Below are 19,553 nucleotides of genomic sequence, written 5' to 3' on the forward strand. Positions count from 1 at the left end.
CTGGAAAACACTGAAAGAATGGAAATAATTTCGAGTTCAAAACAGATTCCTCCATAACGCTGACAATGTGTATTTCCCCTGGGCACACACGTACTCAGCAGGAAATTCAATTGTGGCTTCCTCTGGGGCCCGAACCAGGGCATCTGTGGGGTCTCTTAGGTATATCTGAGAGTTATCTTGGTCCATGTGTAGTTTTTCTATTACTTTTTTTCTAACGCATGTGAAGGGGACTTATCTCTTTGACCTGAAGAAGCAGCCCAATAACTATTTGTTGAATTTGAGTTTAAAAGATTTTTGACTCTGGGAGTTGGGCAAATTGCAAGGTGAGGGAGGGTGATTTTCTGTTGGTGGATATGCACTCAGACAGGAATCAGACAGAACTGGAAGAGATCTTAACAGAAATTGAGTCCAAATTTCTCATTTTACAGAGCGAGAAGTGAGGTCAAGAGTTATAAGGTAGTTTAGAAAAATATTTTCTCTGATTGGGAAAATGAAAGTCTAGCAAAGAAGCAAAACCTGGGCTAACAGTAGACAAGGGCTTCTTGGCCTATATATGCAGACTATGTTACAGTCAAGAGCCTTGTCATCCCCATTCAACATTTGGAAAACGTGCATCTGGGAATGGTTTCTATCATACACTATGTTGGCTTGAGAATAAGTTAATGTCTGAAACACAAATTTTAAAAAAAGACTTGCACAAGAAATACCTAAAAAGTAATGATGGGGCACAAAGATGTGGTTTCAAAATAATTTGGGAACTTTGGTTTATGTGGTATTAGCCATATCTATATATATTGTCAATTTAACATTAGTTAAGAACTAACTGGGCAGTTTGTGAACTACGCAAATCTTCAACTCTTCTTTCTTCTCCTTTCTACTACTTACATTTTCATCACTTTACTGTTTATTATCCTTTTTTTTTTTTTTTTTTTGCAAAAGAGTGCAAAGGAATAAAGAGTTGAAAAATATTCCTACCAAGTAGTTCTGATAAAGAGTTGTGAAGAAAAATTGAAGAATTCACTAAAAGAACTTTATATATGGAGAGACAGTTGAAAAGTGTTTCATATGCGGCATCAATCAGTAAAGAGAGGTTAATCTTTTGATTTTAACTTTTGATTTAATTGATCACAGTGGATTTCTTGCTTGCCTCAGAAACAAAGTAAAACAAAATAGAAAAAGAACATGAATACGGTCTAATTCTTCATGGGCTCAATGTTTTCTATGTATATATATTTCTATTTCCATGCAGTCACATAAATTACATTTCCACATATCACCAGAATATAACACCAATGATGGTACAATATCACTGATATCCCAGAATTGCTAAGATCTATAAACAGTAGAGTTTCATTCTATTGTTAGGAGACATATCTTGACTCTTTTTTTTCCCTCTTAAAGTCTTTCAATCAAAGGAACTACAAGCACTCTGCTTACAGTCAGTGATGGTATCCTTGATGAAAACAGTAGTTTTATTTGGTTCTCCAAGCACTGCACCGATAGGCATCTGAAGAACTAACTCAAACTTCTCTGGGCCTTCCAAGGTGGGCTGTCCCAGGTCATCAAGGATGGTCACGCGGAATGTCTGCATGCGCACGCCTGGAGCAAAGTCCAGATTTCGGCTGATGCCAACATAATCTGTTCCAGCTAGTGGAAGAGGAAAAGGCACTAGTGAGACAGCAGAATTTGTCATAAGTTTTCCTTCAGAGAAAAATGATCATCATCAACTCTGCGGCATTCTCCTTTGTACCCAGCACTCTCAGGATCATATATTTTGGGTTTGATCCCCAGTAGCGGGAACTTCCATATTCTGCCAAATGCCTTGTAGGCCCTTGTGCCATGCCCACCTGCCATCCTCACCAGGGCTTTACACGTCTAGACCAGGCACATCACCTTCCAACTACTTCCACCAAGATTCTGCCAATTGATGGAAGGATCTCTGAAGGTAGCTTCAATTTGAAATGAAAGGATGTGCCTTTTTAATTTTTAATCTTGAAGATAAATATGATACATTTTATTTTCATTAGGTTTCACTCATTCGCTTTTGCCAGACATCTGTTTTAATCTCACAACATTCTGCTCAATGTTATGAAGCCGTGAAGTTCTGCCATTCTCTGCGTTGTTATTAATCATTTTTTCAAGCTGGTCCACCTCACCATACAGCTTCTTTGAGACTTATTTGGAAAGCCATTAAATGTAATGATTGTAACATATGATAATCAATGGAATTAAATAGAAACCCCTGAGTGATATAAATATAAAAATAAATAGAGGAACAGAATATTTATATTGTCTCAAGGTACTCCTCCATAAAATATTAATTGCAAAGGAAAAAAGGGAATATAATGAGGAACCCTGGCAGATACTACCTTCCCCAAGTGACCAAAGTTAACACCACCATAATGGGACAAATGGAAACTGTGTGCCATTTGACAGAATACAATGAAAGGATAGTATCATCTTTGTGATATTCCTGCTGAAAATGCATTACCTGAATCTAATGATGAAAAACCATCAGACAAACCCAAATTTGGAAGACATTCTATATAGTATAATAACTGGGTTATAATCTTCAAAAACATCAAGGTGTTGAGAGGACTGTTGTAGACTGAAGAAAACAAAAGCAGACATGACAGTTAAATATAATGCGTGATTTAGAACTGGATTCTTTTGCTGTAAAGAATGATTTGAGGACAACTGTTGAAATTTGAATGAGGTCTGAGTAGATTATGGAAGTGTATCAAGTTAATTTCTCAGTTTATGCTTGTTTTGTGGTTATACAAGAGAACGTCTTTGAAGGAATTACATTGTAAGTTTTTGGAGACATGGTTCCAAACTTACTCTCAATAGTTGATGAAAAAGAAAAGTATCTCATTCTACTTGTTACTCTTCTGTAAGTTTGAGATTACTCCAAAAATTTTTCTAAAAGGCACCAAATAGTGACATTAAGAAAACAAAACAGAGCCGGGCCCGGTGGATCATTCCTGTAATCCCAGCACTTTGGGAGGCCGAGGCGAGCAGATCACTTGAGGTCAGGAGTTCCAGACCAGCCTGGCCAAAATGGTGAAACCCATTTCTACTAAAAGTACAAAAATTAGCAGGGCATGGTGGTGAGTGCCTGTAGTTACAGCTACTTAGGAGGCTGAGGCTCAAGAATCAATTGAACCTGGGAAGCAGAGGTTTCAGTAAACTGAGATCACGTCACTGTACTCCAGCCTGGGTGACAGAGCGAGAGCCTGTCTCAGAAACAAAAACAAAAGCAAGGTTATAGTGAAAATTACTAAGGCAGGAGAGTAATGGATAAGGTTTTGTAACTCATGGACTTTGACTCAAATCTTGGTTTATTGCTTACTTATACTAATTCTTTAACTTCTTTGAGTCTCAGTTTCTTTTCTTCAACTGCAAAATGGGGATAATGATAGCTACCTTATAAGGTTTATTGTGAAGATTATAGATAGTAGAGCAAGGATGCTAACACAATATCTGGCAAATAGTAGGCATTAAGAACACAGAAGTTATAATTATTAATGTAACAAGGTATATCTTATACATTTATACATAAGATTAATATAGTTAACTAACCTGAGCAGATATCAAATATTTTCTAGGTTCAATAGATTATCAAGTATAAACCTTACTTCTACAACTGTACTTGTTAAACCCATGAATCACCACCCCAAGCATGAACATTACTTCTATTAGTTCATCCCTACCAGAGAGCTAGCAGAGGCATCATTACTTTTATGCAAAGAGGTTTATCTAAAGGAATCTAAATTTCTCTTTCAAACCACAAGCAAAGAAGTCCACCTAACCAAATTGGTTTCTTCACTCTTGTTTTCATGGATACACACAGAGTGATAAATGACCCTGTCTGAAAACTTAAAAAAGAATGAAAGAAAGGGGAGAGGAGTGGCAAGATGGCTAACTAGAAGCAGCTAGTGTGTGCCGCTCTCATGGAGAGGACAGAGAGTGGTGAATAAACACACAAGCTCTGCAGCTGGATTATCCAGGTGGACAGGTTGAGACTCATCAAGGAAGCAACATGACCCACAGAGAACAGAGAAGAGTGAGACAGGACAGCTGCCACCTAGGACTGGGGCGAAGCCAGGGGAGGATCCCCACCGTGGGTAAATGGTGAGTGAGAGCTTCCTGGGACCCACAGTTCTTCCATGAGCTTTTGCAACCCTGGGCTCTGGAAATCCCCCATGACCACCCCCACCACTGGCGCCTGCAGACAGACACAGGGAACCATGCGCAGACTGGGCAGAGCTAAGGCTCAGACATGCATGGAGTCCCAGGGCCCCTGGGAACCCTAAGCTCCTGCTGCCTCACATGCCCCCAGGATAGGGGCTGAATCCACAGAGCTGAAGAGCAGATGGACTATACACCTTGCCTCCACTGAACTCACTAAACAAAGCCCACTGGCTTGGGACCCCAGTGTGGCCACTTGAGCTTACAGGCTGGTAGCAGCCCTGTATTTCCTTGGGATGGAGATCCCAGTGGTAGCAGGCAGGCCTGTTGGTTTTGCCGGTTTGCAGCTCTGGCCCCTGCAGTCTTCAGGCTCTGGAGAGAGCAAAAAGATTGAGAACTAATGTAACCCCCAGCACAGCACAGCTGCCTTATGGAGAAATAGACTGTTTTCCCCATGAGTCCTGCCTCTGCTACCTCTTACTGGGCAGGGCCTCCCGACCTGGGACGCCGGCCACCCCAGCCCCACCTAGGCTCTTGGCTGGTAGCAGCTCTGCACTTCCTTGGGACAGAGCTCCCAGAAGTAGCAGTGCCACCATTTTTGCTGCTCCACAACCCCCACTCCTGCTGAGCTCAGGCTTGGGAGGGAGCAAAGAGATTCAGGACTAACTCAGGCCTCCAGCCCAATGCAGCAGCCTTACAGAAAAGTGCCCAGGCTGTTCTCCATGTGAGTCCCTGCCACTGTTACTCCTCACTGGGCAGGGCCTCTCGACCTGGGAATCCAGCACAGCCACCTTGTCCCCACCTGAACACTTTAATCATTGGTGGCTCTGCATTTCTCTGGGGAGGAAATCCCAAAGACAATGCAAAACCTCTCTGCCATTGCAGCTGTAGTCGTACTGCCCTTACTGCCCTCAGGCTGGGGAAGGAACAAAGGGCTGGTCAAGTTACCAGCACCTCCAGCATGCCACAAACACCATACGGAGAGGAGCTCAGTTTCTCTTTCCTGGGAGCCTCTACTGTTCACCAGGCAGGGCCCTCAGCTCAGGACTGGCTGAGCGGCTGCCCTGCCCCTGGCTGAGCATTCCCACTGGTAGTGGCTCTGTGTCTTCCTGGGCTGGAGCTCCCAGTGGCAACTCACAGCCCCTCTGCCTCTGCCACTGCCACTGCAGTGGTTCTGCCAGTGCTGCCCTCAGACTGGGGAAGGAACAAAGAGTCTGAGGGCTTTACTCCCACCTCTACCTTTCCAGTTGCCATATGGAGAGGAGCCAAGTCTGTTTTCCCTGTGAGCCGCCGACCTTCTGCTCTTCACTAAACAGGTCTCCTGGCTCAAGCCCACAGCACAGCTGCACTACCTCCTGACTGAACATTTCCATTGGCAGTGGCTCTGCATTTCTCTGGGGTGGAGCTCCCAGAGGCAACTGAAAGTTCTTCTGTTACTGCCACTGTAGTGGTACTGCCCTTGCTGCCCCCAGACAGACAAGAAAAGGAACAAAGATTCTGAGTGCTTTACTCACACCTCCAGCTCTTAACTGCCCTAAGGAGAAGAGGCCAGTCTGTCCTCCCTGTGAGCCTCCTGCATCCCCTGCTCATCACCAGGCAGGCCCTCCCCAGTCCCCCAAGCTTGGGCTCAGAATGCAGTCACTCTGATTGTAGTAGCTCTGTGTTTCTCTGGGGTGGAGCTCCAAGAGACAAGTGGAAAACCCTCCGCCATTACCACGGCTAAAGGTCCCTGTCCTCATCGCCCCCAAGCAGGAGAGGACATGTAAAACCTGAGCTTGCCTCAGGGCTGTGGTATATAGCTTAGGAATGCAAAGTCAGGATCTGCAGCCAGCACTCAAGTAAGAGAGGAGCCCACACTGTTAGAGTGCTGAGAGGGAACATGGCTGCAAATGCACAAAGGAGCCATTTGGCTGACAGCCTGCCTACCAGCCATTACACTTACACACCATCTTCTAGATCACAGCCCAAATTTCAAAACCAACAATACTGTGCATATAACACCCTGTGAAACCAAGGACAAGAATTCAGCTACAAATGAAGACCCTGAACAAAGCCTTGGCCCTCTGAAAACATCCAGAAACAAAGTCAACTGATTATACTAAAATTACATCACAGTTAAAGGAATATAAGCTCACACAGATGAGAAAGAACCAGCATAATAACTCTGGCAACTCAAAAAGCCATAGGGTCTTCCTTCCTCCAAATGACTGCACTAGTTCCCTGGCAATGGTTCTTAACCAGGCTGAAATGACTGAAATGACAGATATAGAATTCAGAATATGGTTAGGAATAACGATAATTGACATTCAGGTGAAAATCAAAACCAATCCAAGGAATCTAGGGATAACAATAAAATGATGTAATAACTGAAAGATGAAATGAAGAAAGAACCAACAAATTTGATAAAGCTGAAAATACACTACAAGAATTTCATAATACAATTGAAAATATTTATTATTTTTAAATTAATTAATTTAATTTTTTTTTTTTTTTTTTTTTGAGACAGGGTCGAACTCTGTTACCCAGACTGGAATGTATGGCTCACCACAGCCTCAACTTCCTGGGCTCAGGGGCTCAGGTGATCTTCCCACTTCAGCCTTCCAAGTAGCTTGGACTACAGGTGCATGCCGCCATGCCTGGCTAATTTTTTTGTATTTTTTGAAGAGATGGGGTTTTGCCATGTTGCCCAGGTTGGTCTTGAACTCCTGGGCTCAAGCAATCCCCCTGCCTAGGCCTCCAAAAGTGCTAGGATTAGAGATGAGAGCTACTGTGCTGGGCCAATTGCAAGTATTATCAACAGAATTGACCAAGCTGAGGAAGGAACCTCATAGCAAAAAGGTTCTCTGAATGAACACAATCAAAAAGAGAAAATAATAAAAAAGAATGTGCAAAACTTCTTAGAAATATGGGATTATGTAAAGAGACAAAATCTATGACTCATTGGCATCCCTAAAAGAGAGGAAGAGAAACCAAACAACTTGGAAAATATATTTGAAGATATTGTCCATGCAAATTTCCCCAACTTAACTAGAGAGGCCAATATTCAAATTCAGGAAATGCAGAGAACCCTGCAAGATACTGTATAAGACAACTATCCCCAAGACACATAGTCATCAGATTTTCCAAGGTTGACATGAAAGACAAAAATATTAAAGGCAGCTAAAGAGAAGAGAAAGGCAGCAAAGAGAACCTCATCAGGCTAATGGCAGACCTTTCAGCAGAAACTCTACAGGCCAGAAGAGATTGGGGGCCTATATTCAGCATTATTAAAAAAAAAAGAAACTCAGCCAAGAATTTTATATCCAGCTTCATCAAAAAAGGAGAAATAAGATCTTTACAGACAAGAAAATATTAAGGGAATTCATTACCATCAGACCTGCCTTACAGGAGGTTTTAAAGGAGCACTAAATATGGAAACATAAGACCGTTATGGCCACCACAAAAACATACTTAAGTACGTAGACCATTGATACTATAAAGCAACTACACAACTGAGTCTGCATAATAAACCAGCTAACAACAAGACGACAGCATTAAATCCTCACATATCAATATTAACCTTGAATGTAAACAGGCTAAATGACCCAATTAAAAGACCATAGAGTTGCAAGTTAGATAAAGAAGAAAGATCCAACCATATGCTGTCTTCAAAAGACCCATCTCACATGCAATGACAGTCATAGGTTCAAAATAAAAGGATGGAGAAAAATCTACCAAACAAATGGAAAACAAAAAAAGCAGGGGTTGCTATTCTAATTTCAGACAAAACAGACTTTAAGCCAACAGTGATTAAAAAAAAAAAAGACAAAGACAGGCATTATATAATGGTAAAGGGTTTAATTCAACAAGAAGACTTAACTATCCTGAATAATATTTATGTGCCCAACAGAGGAGTATCCTGATTCATAAAACAAGTCCTTAAAGATCTATGAAGAGACTATAACCATACAATAATATTGGAACCATACAATAATAGAGGGAGACTTCAACACCCTATTGACAGCATTAGACAGACCATCAAGGCAGAAAAGTAACAAAGGTATTTGGGACCTGAATTTGACACTTGACCAAATGGACCTAATAGACATTTATGGAACTCTGCACCCGGAACTAACAGAATATACATTCTTCTCTTCTGCACATAGCACATACTCTAAAATCGACTACACCATTGGCCATAAAAATTATTAGCAAATTCAAAAAATTCAGAAGTATACCAACCACATTCTCAGACTATATAACAATAAAAATAGAAACCAATACCATGAACATCACTCAAAACCATACAATTACATGGAAATTAAACAGCCTGCTACTGAATGACTTCTTGGTAAACAATGTAATTAAGGCAGAAATCAAGAAATTTTTTGAAACCAATGAGAACAAAGATACAACATACCAGAACTTCTGGGACACAGCTAAAGCAGTAGTAAGAGGAAAGTTTATAGTGCTAAATGCTCACATCAAAAAGTTAGAAAGATGTAAAAGTAACAACCTAACACCACACCAAAAGGTCACAACTGGAAATGAGAAAATGTGGGCATCAATGTACATAGAAGTGTCCTTTTCTTTTCCTGTTGGGTCCTGTTCTTTTTCTGATAAAGCACCTGACAGGTACTCTACAGGAAATGGTATCTAGAATTGTGCCATGCTGTCAGCTAGGCCTTGGTCATCCATGTCAGGAAATGCAAAGGTGAGCAGGGCATGAACACATGCTGTTTGAAGCTAAGGCAAATGCCTGAGTCTGAAGTGGAAACCTCCTACCCTTCAAAGGTCTAATATGTGATGGGATTCTTCCAGGAGCTTGGACTTGCTTGGCCATTATGGGGGTAATTTCATCTGAAATATTATTTATGAGCAGCTTAAGTATCTATAAATATTCTGAACTTTGGAAAAATTAATTTGAGCCCATGACAAGCAAGTGGGTAATAAATGAATCATAAAGGCTGCTGTTTGAATAACGTATTTATTTCATAACTAGCAGAAGTCATTACATATACAAACCACCTACGTGCTGAAACCAGAGAAACTTTCATTCAGAGTCCATCAACAAAGACTAAGCGTGCTTACACTTAACAGACTAGATCCCACCATAAACATGTATCCTGATAATGATATGTTCTTTGTGTGGCCCTCTCACCTTCTGCTGACTCCTGCTCTGACTTTCTGGAGCGCACGATGATGGATGATGGTTGGGAAAGATCAGTGCCTCTTCTCCAAACACAAACCTCCACATAGCCAGCACTTTCATTGACGTGATATTCAGCATCCCCAAAGTGCAGGACAGGTTCTAGAGAGGCAAAAAAAGATAAACTAAGAACGCTTCAGCTTGCCTGGTGTACTGTCTCCTTTGGCCCTGTGTGAGCCTGGGCATTTGTCATAATTGTCAGACATGACGGATCCCATAGGTCTTGTTTTTTTATATAGCTCAGGGAGAACAAAAACAAAAACACACAAAAAAACCACATCAGAGTCACATGCCATGACTTTGACTCCAGGAAATGCCATGAGATGAAGTCAGTTGGGATGCTATTCATTTTTCTAAGAACTTTCCATTACATAGAAGAGATTTTCCTACTAGGGAAAATTGGCCAATCAGCTGTAACTCTGGCAAGTGTGCTATTGTTTGGGAAAAGATGGTGGAGAAGTTAGAGAGGCTTTTTTGGCAGGGAGAAAATTGCTCTTCTTGTGGAAGGACAGTTGAGCCAGAATTTTGAGTTTGATCACGATGGCTATGGCTTTTCTTAGGGCATTTGCTGATTACAGGGACAGATGGAAATCCTGGGGCAGTGAATGAGGGGGAGGAGAGATCCTGTTAGCTGAGATGCCAGAAGCACTTCCCCAAGAGGCCAAGAAGTGGCTTCATAGAAAAAGAAGGCTGAAGCAGACCAACCAGCACAGACACCAGGCTTCAGCGGTGGGTAGAAGGGAATTGTACATCTTGTAAAAGGAGGAAGAGGTTGACAATGCGAATGTTGCTTTGGCCAAGCAAATACACCTATCCATACCCCGTTTGCTCTGTTCTAAAAAGTAGCTATGAACTTAGGTGATTATTTAAAGCATATACAAGACTTAGCTGTAACAGTACCTACTATATGTACTGTCATGAAAAAGGTTTTGAGATGAATGCTTTTGTTGGTTGTGACATCTGGAGGCAAAAAATGTAAATATTAGGAAGCAGATTCATCATGGAGGGACGACCCCTTGAGCTTGTCGAATGGAAAATTAGTTATGGAGATGACACCTTTGCAAACATATTGCAATGCATCAGGAGCATATCTGAATTTAAATTCAAATTTTGGAGGCTAGAAATCAGATTTAGTAAATATTTGCTTCAAGGTGTATTTTAGTAGATCTCTTAACTGCTGAGGGAGTAGTAGTAGTAAAACTGCTGAAAGTTTTCCCATGGCATACAAGACCTCTCCCAATCTGATTTGAGTCCATTTTTTCTGGAATCATCTGGTGCCGTACCCCACTCTGTGGCTTGTGTCCTGGTTATGCCAAAGAGCTCCCAATACACTGAACACAGCATGCATTTATGAGCCTCCATCTTTGTTGGTGATGTTCTCTGAGCTGGAATGTGCCAATTTGGCAAATGCCTACTCATTTTTTTAAGGCTTTGATAAAGAGTTGCCTTCTCTGGGAAGCCATATTTATTTCCTCAAGAAATAATCATTCTTCACTCTGTGCTTCCCTAACATTTCAAATAGTTCTATAACTGTAGTAATGGAACACACTTGCAATTTGCTCACCTCAGGCATACAGCAGGCAGATGGCCTGCACTCAGAAAAGGGTGGTGGAGTCATTCTTTCTTTTCTTTTTAATGAACATGTAGTAATTGTACATATTTATGGGGTACATAGTGGTGTTTTGATATATTTATGGCATAGTGATCAGGTCAGGGTAATGTGCATATCCCCTTCTTTCTTCTCTTACCAATAACTTTCTCCTCATTATTGCTAACGGGTGTTTCTGATGCCTCCACGGTTGGGACAGGACAGAAGGCGGAGAGGCAGGAGTAGCAGAAAAGTTATTTCTTGAACACTTTCATGGATGTCAGTACTCTTTGGTCTCAGAAGATGGAAGAAAAGCTGATTCTGTTTATCATGGACACTTTTGCAGGTTCTTTGGCGATCTCTCACTCCCACAGTTGGGTATCTCTTATCTGCAGTTCTCTTGATCAGGATGAAACAGCTATATTCTGGCTGGTGACTTAATCATTCCTCAACCTATTTAGCATTTGGCAGTACCTCTGTTCAGCCTCTAGATGGCACCTTTGGACGCGACCTAAGACAAGTTCATTCCGGCTCACTCTTGTATGCATGGCTAACATATGGTCCATGCCAACCTTCCTGCATCCTCTGCCTTGATAAACTCTAGGAATACTGCTTAACCCCAATGCAGTCCCTCTCTTTTGTTCATCCACCAAAGCAGCCAACCAGTTTATCTCCCACATTGAGATTTTCCAGGCAGAGCCAGATCCCAGTTCACTGGGTTCTCCACATTGCAGGTGGCACGCATACCTCCCAAATGGTCTCCTTCGAGCCCCCTCTCTTGATTTAGCATCTCTTTAAAGTGCAAAAATGTTAAATACATTCTAACATGCTGTCCTGTGTTTTTATCAGAGCCTTATGAACTGTTCTCAAGGTCAGGGACCATATTCTATATGCCCTTGTATTTTTAGTGATGCAGTGGCTAGCATATTGACAAAGTCTCAAAAATTCGTCAAATGGACAGTTTTAACTCTCTTCTGATATATTTTGAACTTATTAAAAAGTTTTTTGAAAAAAAAGTCTGGACAAAGTTACCTGCATTTTTAGCAGAGGAATTATATTGTGTGGCATTGGGGAAGGGCAAGAAGTGAGAAAAGTAAAAAAACATTTGCATCAGTTATACTGTTGTTCAGAGAAAAAAATGTCAGAACTCAAGCCTCTGAATACACTAAGATATAAGACATAAGAGGAGGATAGTGACACTTGGAAAAAATGTCATGAAATTATTTCTAGATGCTCTAGGTATTGAGTATCAGGAGATCTGTCAGAATAGAGAAAATAGCTCCTCCATGTAGCACAGAAGAGTTTCCAAGTACTCTTTACCTTAGCTCTGTCTGAGAAACTGAGATGCTAGCAGTGATTCTAAAGGATGGGCAATTAGGAGAGTATGATGCTTTGACCACACCATATTTATGTTAAATGGATTCCACAGCCATAGATGAGTTTTAATCTCCTTTAAGAGAGAATGTCCTTTACATGAGAATAGGAAAAATAAATACGATGTCAGAAATTAAGCTCTCAGAGAGATAAGATTATCATTTAAAATGAGTTCAGTGTTCATATTCAGAGACATTTAATGCCAAGTTTTGCAGGTGAGGTAACAGAAACAATGTTGGTAAACTGAGAAACCATACAGAACAGAATGGATACCAACAGATGGAAGATAGAAAAATATTTTTCCAGTTGCCTCAGGATAGAAAACAGGTTCTAGAAACAGACTGGTAGGCTTAATCTTTAGAAAAATTCTAGAACTGCTTATTTAAACAGGTTTTGAATTCTGAGAAAAGAAATATAATGCCCATTGGTTAGTATTGGTTCTTAATATCAGATTTGGCAAAGTCAATTCAATGTTTTTTCAAAAAAATATTTTTTAGTTCAGTTCAATAAACATCTATTGAGCATCCCCTATGTGCTGTAAGCATGGTGCTAGTTACTGGGAATGTAAAGAGATATACAGTCTTGTTTTCGAGATATTTTTGGTATAACAGGGCCTCCACACCAGTTCCTTCTTTAGCAGAAGGGGGCCAGGCACGGTGGCTCATGCCTGTAATCCTAGCACTTTGGGAGGCCGAGGCAGGTGATCACGAGATCAGGAGATCGAGACCATCCTGGCTAACACGGTGAAACCCCGTCTCTACTAAAAATACAAAAAAATTAGCCAGGCGAGGTGGCGGGCGCCTGTAGTCCCAGCTACTCGGAAGGCTGAGGCAGAAGAATGGCGTGAACCCGGGAGGCGGAGCTTGCAGTGAGCTGAGATCGCACCACTGCTCCAGCCTGGGCAACAGAGCGACACTCCGTCTCAAAAAAAAAAAAAAAAAAAAAAAAAAGAAAAGAAAAAAGAAAAAAGAAACTGCCTTTGAGGCTCAGGAGTCCTGGAGAAAATAAGGTGCTATGTCTTTAAAAACTAATGAGAATTGACCAATGAGAGAGGTGGGAAAAATAGGTAGAGTGGCTAGTAAGAACAAAGACACATAAGCATGAAAAACATCTAGCATTTAGGAAGGGATGCAAGAACTCGTTTATTGGTAGTGTGTAAGGTGAGAACAGAGGAATGGTTGGAATGAATTTAGAGAGAAAGAGAATCATTTTAGGTAGATGGCACTTGACATTTTAGATTGGATAGAATGTGGAAACCAATTTTAGGCAGTGAAAAGGTGTTTGGGTTTTTGTTTTCTGTATATCTGTCCAGTGTCAGTGTGGGCCATGAATTTAGGAGGAATTAGTGTAACCCATTAGAAAGGTATTGCAATTATTCATGTGAGACATGATGATGATACTACTAGTAGGCAGTAGTATTAGTGATGGAGTGGAAGAGGTGAATGTAAGAAGTGCCCCGAACAGCACACAGTGACTAATGCAGCGGCTTCTAGGATGCCCTGCAAATTTCTAGTGTTTGTGGGTGGGAGTGGGAGGCACTAGCTCAGCTGGGAATAAAGCAGGTGGAACAGTGTTGACTGAGGGTAAGAGAAAGAAAGATGATGAGTTTGATTATAGGTGTGTTGAATTTGAGTGGCCTGTGGTGCATTTAAGTAGATATTTCGGAAAAACCCTTTCATGCATGAATCTAGAGTTCAAAAATCAAGCCTCACAGTGGCTCATGCCTGTAATTCCGGCACTTTGGGAGGCTGAGGAGGGGGGATCACTTGAGACCAGGAGTTCGAGACCAGCCTGGGAAACATAGCGAGATCCCATCTCTACAAAAGAATAAATAATTAGCTGGGTGTGGTGCACATGCCTGTAGTCCCAGCTTTGTGGGAGGCTGAGGTGGGAGGATCACTTGAGCCCAGGAGATTGAGGCTGCAGTGAGCCATGATTGTACCATTGCACAGCAGTCTGAGCAAAAGAGCGAGACTCTGTTTCAAAAAATAAAAAATCAAGCTAGGGCCGGAGATAAGATTTGGAAGTCTTAAGCATACAGATTGGGGTTAATCCTATATTAGATGGTATGATCGTCTACTATGGCTGAATAAAAAGAGGATCATAGCGGAGAGCATCAACCCTTGGGGAGAAAGACCGAGTGACAGGAGCCCCAAAAAGAGACCAAAAACAAACAGATGGAAAAATAAGCAAACAAGCAAAAACAAACAAGCAAAAAATAGTTGGCAAGATGCAGAGAGAGGAATTTGAAACAGGAAAATTAAGAGAGTAAAGAATTTTGAGAAGAACGAGTGGTCACAATGTCAAACGCAGCAAGCATATCCAGAAAGATACATGTAAGCCAACAGTGGATGTCAATGGCAAAATCCCAAAACACATCATATGAAACTTTCAGCTGCATAAAGGAAATTAACTAGAGTGCCCATATGAAAGAAGATAGAAAATCTACTCAGGAAGACCTGCTTAGATAAGCACAGTTTTTATGCCAGTATCTTATAATTTTGACTACTGTTGCTTTGTAAATATTTTGAAATCAGGAAATGTGATGCTTCCAGTTCTGCTCTTCTTTCTCAGAACTGTTTTGGCTTTTAAAATCAATAAATAAATTCAGTACAGATGGAAAATACAAATCAACATACAAAAATCACTAGCATTTCTTTACACTAATAACAAACTCTCTGAAAAGAAAATTAGGAAAACAACCCCATTTACATTCAAATACTATCAGAATAAAACACTTAGGCATAAACTTAACTAAGGCAGGGAAAGACTTGTACACTGCACTGAAAACTACAAAACATTGATAAAATAATTAAGAAGACATACATATGGAAAGACATCCTGTGTTCATTAAAATATCCATTCTACTGAAGGCCATCTATAGATTCAAATACCATAAACTGAGTAACTTATAAACAACAGAAATTTATCACAGCTCTGGAGACTTGGAAGTCTAAGATCAAAGCATTGGCAGATTCAGCATCTGGTAATGGTCCACCTTCTAATTCATAGATGTTGCCTTCTTGCTATACACTTACACGACAAAAGAGGTGAGGAGTCTCTTTTAGGTCTCTTACATAAGGGAACTAGTACTGTTCGTGAGGGCTCTGCCCTCATAATCTAATCACCTTCCAGAGTCCACACCTCCTAATGCTATCATCTTGGAGGTTAGAATTTCAGCATATAAATTTGGGGGAGACACAAACATTCCGTACACTGCAGTGGCCCTCAGCATCTAGAGTATGGTGGGTTACATCAGTGGTCTGAGGCAGGTAGACAGAAGCCAGTGACTTGGGAAGGCCTCAGTAAAAATCAGAACATTTATGTGTGGTCACATCCTTTTCTTCCCTGCCCAGGTACAAGCTGTAATACCAGCTTGGAGCTGTTTTCTTTTCCCCTGCCCACTCACTTTGCACTGAGCTGGAGGCTGCAGCTGTGGCATGTGCTAGCTTGCTATTACGAACTCTAGTTTTGTTCTCAGTAGTAGCTTCTGGCCATCTATGGTATGTGAGGTTGTTAGTGCTCAGTGAGAGGTGACACAGAAGCCAGTGTTTTGTGCATGCCCCAGAAAAGTCAAGGCATTAGAGGTATGGTGCTTCTCTTCTCCTCCTTCCTCAAAGAAAAGCTTGGAGCTCCCAATTGTATGGCACTGTGCTTATCTTGCCCTTGATATAGGACTATGGGCTCAGAAGCACCTTATCTGAAGAGAGAAATATAACTTGGGGAACTACTTAAAAATCTAGTGGTTAGTCTTCACATTTTCTGAGTCATGCTGGCATCCAGCATGAGCTGGAGAATAGTCTGTGCCCTGGAGCAGAGGCATCAGAATTTTTAAAGAAGCCCTTAAATCTTTCCAACTGGTTGTAGTGGTCTTATTAAATCTGACAGTGGCTAGCATAAAAAGGAACAAAGTAATGGCATTTGCAGCAACCTGGATGGAATTGGAGACCATTATTCTAAGTGAAGTAACTCAGGAATGGAAAAGTAAACATCATTTTGTTCTCACTTATAAGTGGGAGCTAAGCTATGAGGACTTTAAGGATACAATGGACTTTGGGGACTCAGGAAAAAGGGTGGGAGGTGGGTGAGGGATAAAAGAATACTCATTGGGTACAGTGTACACTGTTTGGGCGATGGGTGCACCAAAATCTCAAAAATCACCTCTAAAGATCTTATTTATGTAACCAAACACCACCTGTTCCCCAAAACCCTATTGATATAATAAAAGAAATGACAAATGCATTAGTTTAGACCTTAACCTTGTGTGCTTTCTATATAAAAAATAAAAAAGTTGTTTTGAACTTTGCAGTTGCCATTTAAACTATAATATGCTGTCAGCATAATGAGTCTAACAGTCAAATAATCCTAGGTCTACTTCTCCCAAGGTTACCTTCAAATATAAAAGTTGCGAAACTTCATAAAAAGATCTGACAATGGTTAGGAGAATATAATCCATTTTCTTTAAGATTCAGCATAAAACCTAAAATAAATGTAACATAACTAACAAATATGAACTGTATCTGATTAAATATCTTGTTTACTAAATACTAAATGCAGAAGAGCTTAAGATATCACAGAGGCTGAAAAGACCACGCACAGCCAACATCTCTGCCTGATAACTACTTTTTATCAGTGCTATCATTTCTATCTCAAGCAGGGGTGGTCACTGGTCACTTCATTCTGGGAATGCTCTTTTCTCCTTTCTGTTTCTAAAGTCTTTTTTTGTTTGTTTGTTTGAGATGTTGGGTAATGGCCTCTAAAATATTTTCTTTCATTAACTTTAAACTAAAAAATAAGGTCCAAAATTAAAATTATGATATTTTAAAAACCTGTAGCAATTGTTTTATTATACAACTAGCCCTAGAAAGCATAATGGTTCTATTTCTTCTGAACAGTTTCCTGGGTTTTTACAGCATAGCAATATATGCCTTTCACATTTTAAAAACTTTTATGTGTTGAAGTTTATCTTGGTCTATAACCATATTTTCAAAAAGTTGAATGTGCTGATATCACCAAAATGACACTTCGTTTATGCACAATTTTTTCCTTACAATGTTTTCTTAAATCTGTCAACATTCTGTTAGATGCCAAGACACTAAACTAGCTGGTAATATTTGTAGGCAAATTTTATGCAAGTTTTCCAAATCCTACTGCCTCAGGACAAAATATATAACCCTCTGTGAAACTGGACGATTCTTTTTGTGGCAGGTTACTAGAGTTTTCAAATCACGTACTAAAAATTGAAAGAAAGTCTTTAGTAGTTGAGCGGAGATAGTATAAAGTGCTTATACATAGGACAGACACATTTTTCAATTTTATCTTGCCCTTGATACAGGTCCAGTGGAAGTTAGGTTCTAAAGCCAGGTGAATAAATGTGAAGTTGCCATTCATTCAGTCAGCAAACATTTATTAGGCGGATACCATGGCCTCCACTCTCATGGAGCTGATGCTTTTATAATGGCTATCTTGGCAGTGTGGGCCAGGGAGTCTGTTGTCCCTGGCCTGGGGTAATGTTAGTCTGTGGTTGCTCCTATACTTTTTCTTTTCTTTGTCTTACTCCATGATAGTTGTCCTTATAAAAGTATTTCTTCAGGTGATCCATTTGACAGGGGATATTCAATCTCTGCTTAAGGAAGCTAACATTTCCTGGAGTCCAGCAAAATAGAATAAAATTCCCCAGCTCCATCTGGAAAAAAAAAAACTTGCCCTTGAACAACTTGGGTACATCTTCAGGTTGCTAGATATTGTGTCATCACTTGGCCTAAATGAAAACATGCTTTCGTTACAAGATGATGTATTTGACTCTCCTCAAAAGGAAGCATTATTGGTATCTAACATGTGCCTAGACTGGTAAACTGTATGTAAAATCCTAAACCTGGGAAATGAACGTGTGCTTTTCCCAGTATTTTCTCAAATAGTCACTGTTGAAGGACACATGTTTTATTTCTGACTGAAATGACAACTAAACTACTGCTGGAGACACACCACACACAGGAATTTGACAGGTGGCTAATGCTTAGAAACTCAAATTAACAGAATTATCATTTTATGTCATTATTCTTTAAAAATTATAATTATGTGGGGAGTGCACTAATAACGCTTGTGGTTGCTTCCTCAAGGCCAAAATAAAATGATACCATTCAAAGGGATCATTAGACTCACGAGTGGCAAAATCTGAATATCTCTAGGGTAGGGACTAAAGCAGAAGTATCTCCCACAAAAGTCATACACTGACAGCTGCCAAATGAGTGCCCCATGGGGGACTTGAAGATGGGAGGAAGTCACACCTCAGAATGTTACAAACCAATACCTGCTCAAAATATCATTAACTCTGACAGGAGATTCTGTCAGAGTTAAATATCATTAACCCTGGAGATTGAGCTGTTTTAGGGCACTCAGTAGACTCAAGCTTGGGCTTAAAGGAATGTGACCAAGTGTAACTTCAGTAGAGTCAGGCTGGGTTAGCATGGTTACATCTGCAGCATGGCCGACTGTTTTGTGCTGTATTTAAAGGAAAATGGCTTTAGCTGAAGTTAGCTCTGCATGAAACCTAGAAAAGAGCAAGCAGCCAAAAGAAGGAAAAATGGGTTACCTGTTTCTAGCCATCTTAAGACGAAAGGTACTCTGACCTTGGATGTTTACTCTTCAGGACCCTCAGCATTTATTTGCCCAGGATGGAGATGGCTGTATTGGCTTGATGGGGTTTCTCAGATCCCATCATCATCAGTTTCCTGCTTATGAAGTGGTTGCCCCGTAGAGCCTCCTTTAAGGAGAGAATCTATTAACCAGGGGACTCTGCTTTTCAGTTTTCTTTGACTTTGGTTTTCACTGTAATTTATAATTTGTCATTTTGGCACATACATCATGTCTCTTGTGGGTCTGCATCCTGTCTCTGTGCCCACAGACAAAATTGAGCTTCTAGACCTCTGACTCTGTCAGGCCATGGACTGCAGTGACGAACCAAGGAACTGCTTCTACATGGCTGGGAGACATCTAGGTAGTTTTAGAAATCTGAAAAGAGTGTTACATCACTTTGCTTTGTAAAGAGATTGTGCAATGTACATCATCTTATGAATATCTAACCTTAAAATGATTTTGATATGTTTTCTCAGATTTCTAGGATAAAAATCAGTGGCAATCAGCTGTTATTGTTTGTCTCATTTCTTTTCTCCCAGTTGTCTCTGACTGTGATGACCTCATATGTGAAATGCC

General features: G+C 40.6%; 1 protein-coding gene across 1 annotated transcript in view; it reads right to left on the reverse strand.

Annotated features, from left to right (window-relative positions):
* Positions 1 to 1,097: 1,097 nt before the first annotated feature.
* The window catches only part of FREM3 (FRAS1 related extracellular matrix 3), a 108,996-nt gene continuing 90,540 nt past the window's right edge, over positions 1,098 to 19,553 (reverse strand). The window contains exons 7-8 of the mRNA XM_001092507.5: positions 9,332 to 9,481; positions 1,098 to 1,647 (exon numbers count right to left, since the gene is read on the reverse strand). Coding sequence (XP_001092507.5) covers positions 1,406 to 1,647; positions 9,332 to 9,481 — 392 coding nt within the window. The 3' untranslated portion in view covers positions 1,098 to 1,405. The remainder of the gene's footprint in view (positions 1,648 to 9,331; positions 9,482 to 19,553) is intronic.

This window comes from Macaca mulatta, chromosome 5 (genome assembly GCF_049350105.2).
Source record: "Macaca mulatta isolate MMU2019108-1 chromosome 5, T2T-MMU8v2.0, whole genome shotgun sequence".
Taxonomy (NCBI): Eukaryota; Metazoa; Chordata; class Mammalia; order Primates; family Cercopithecidae; genus Macaca; species Macaca mulatta.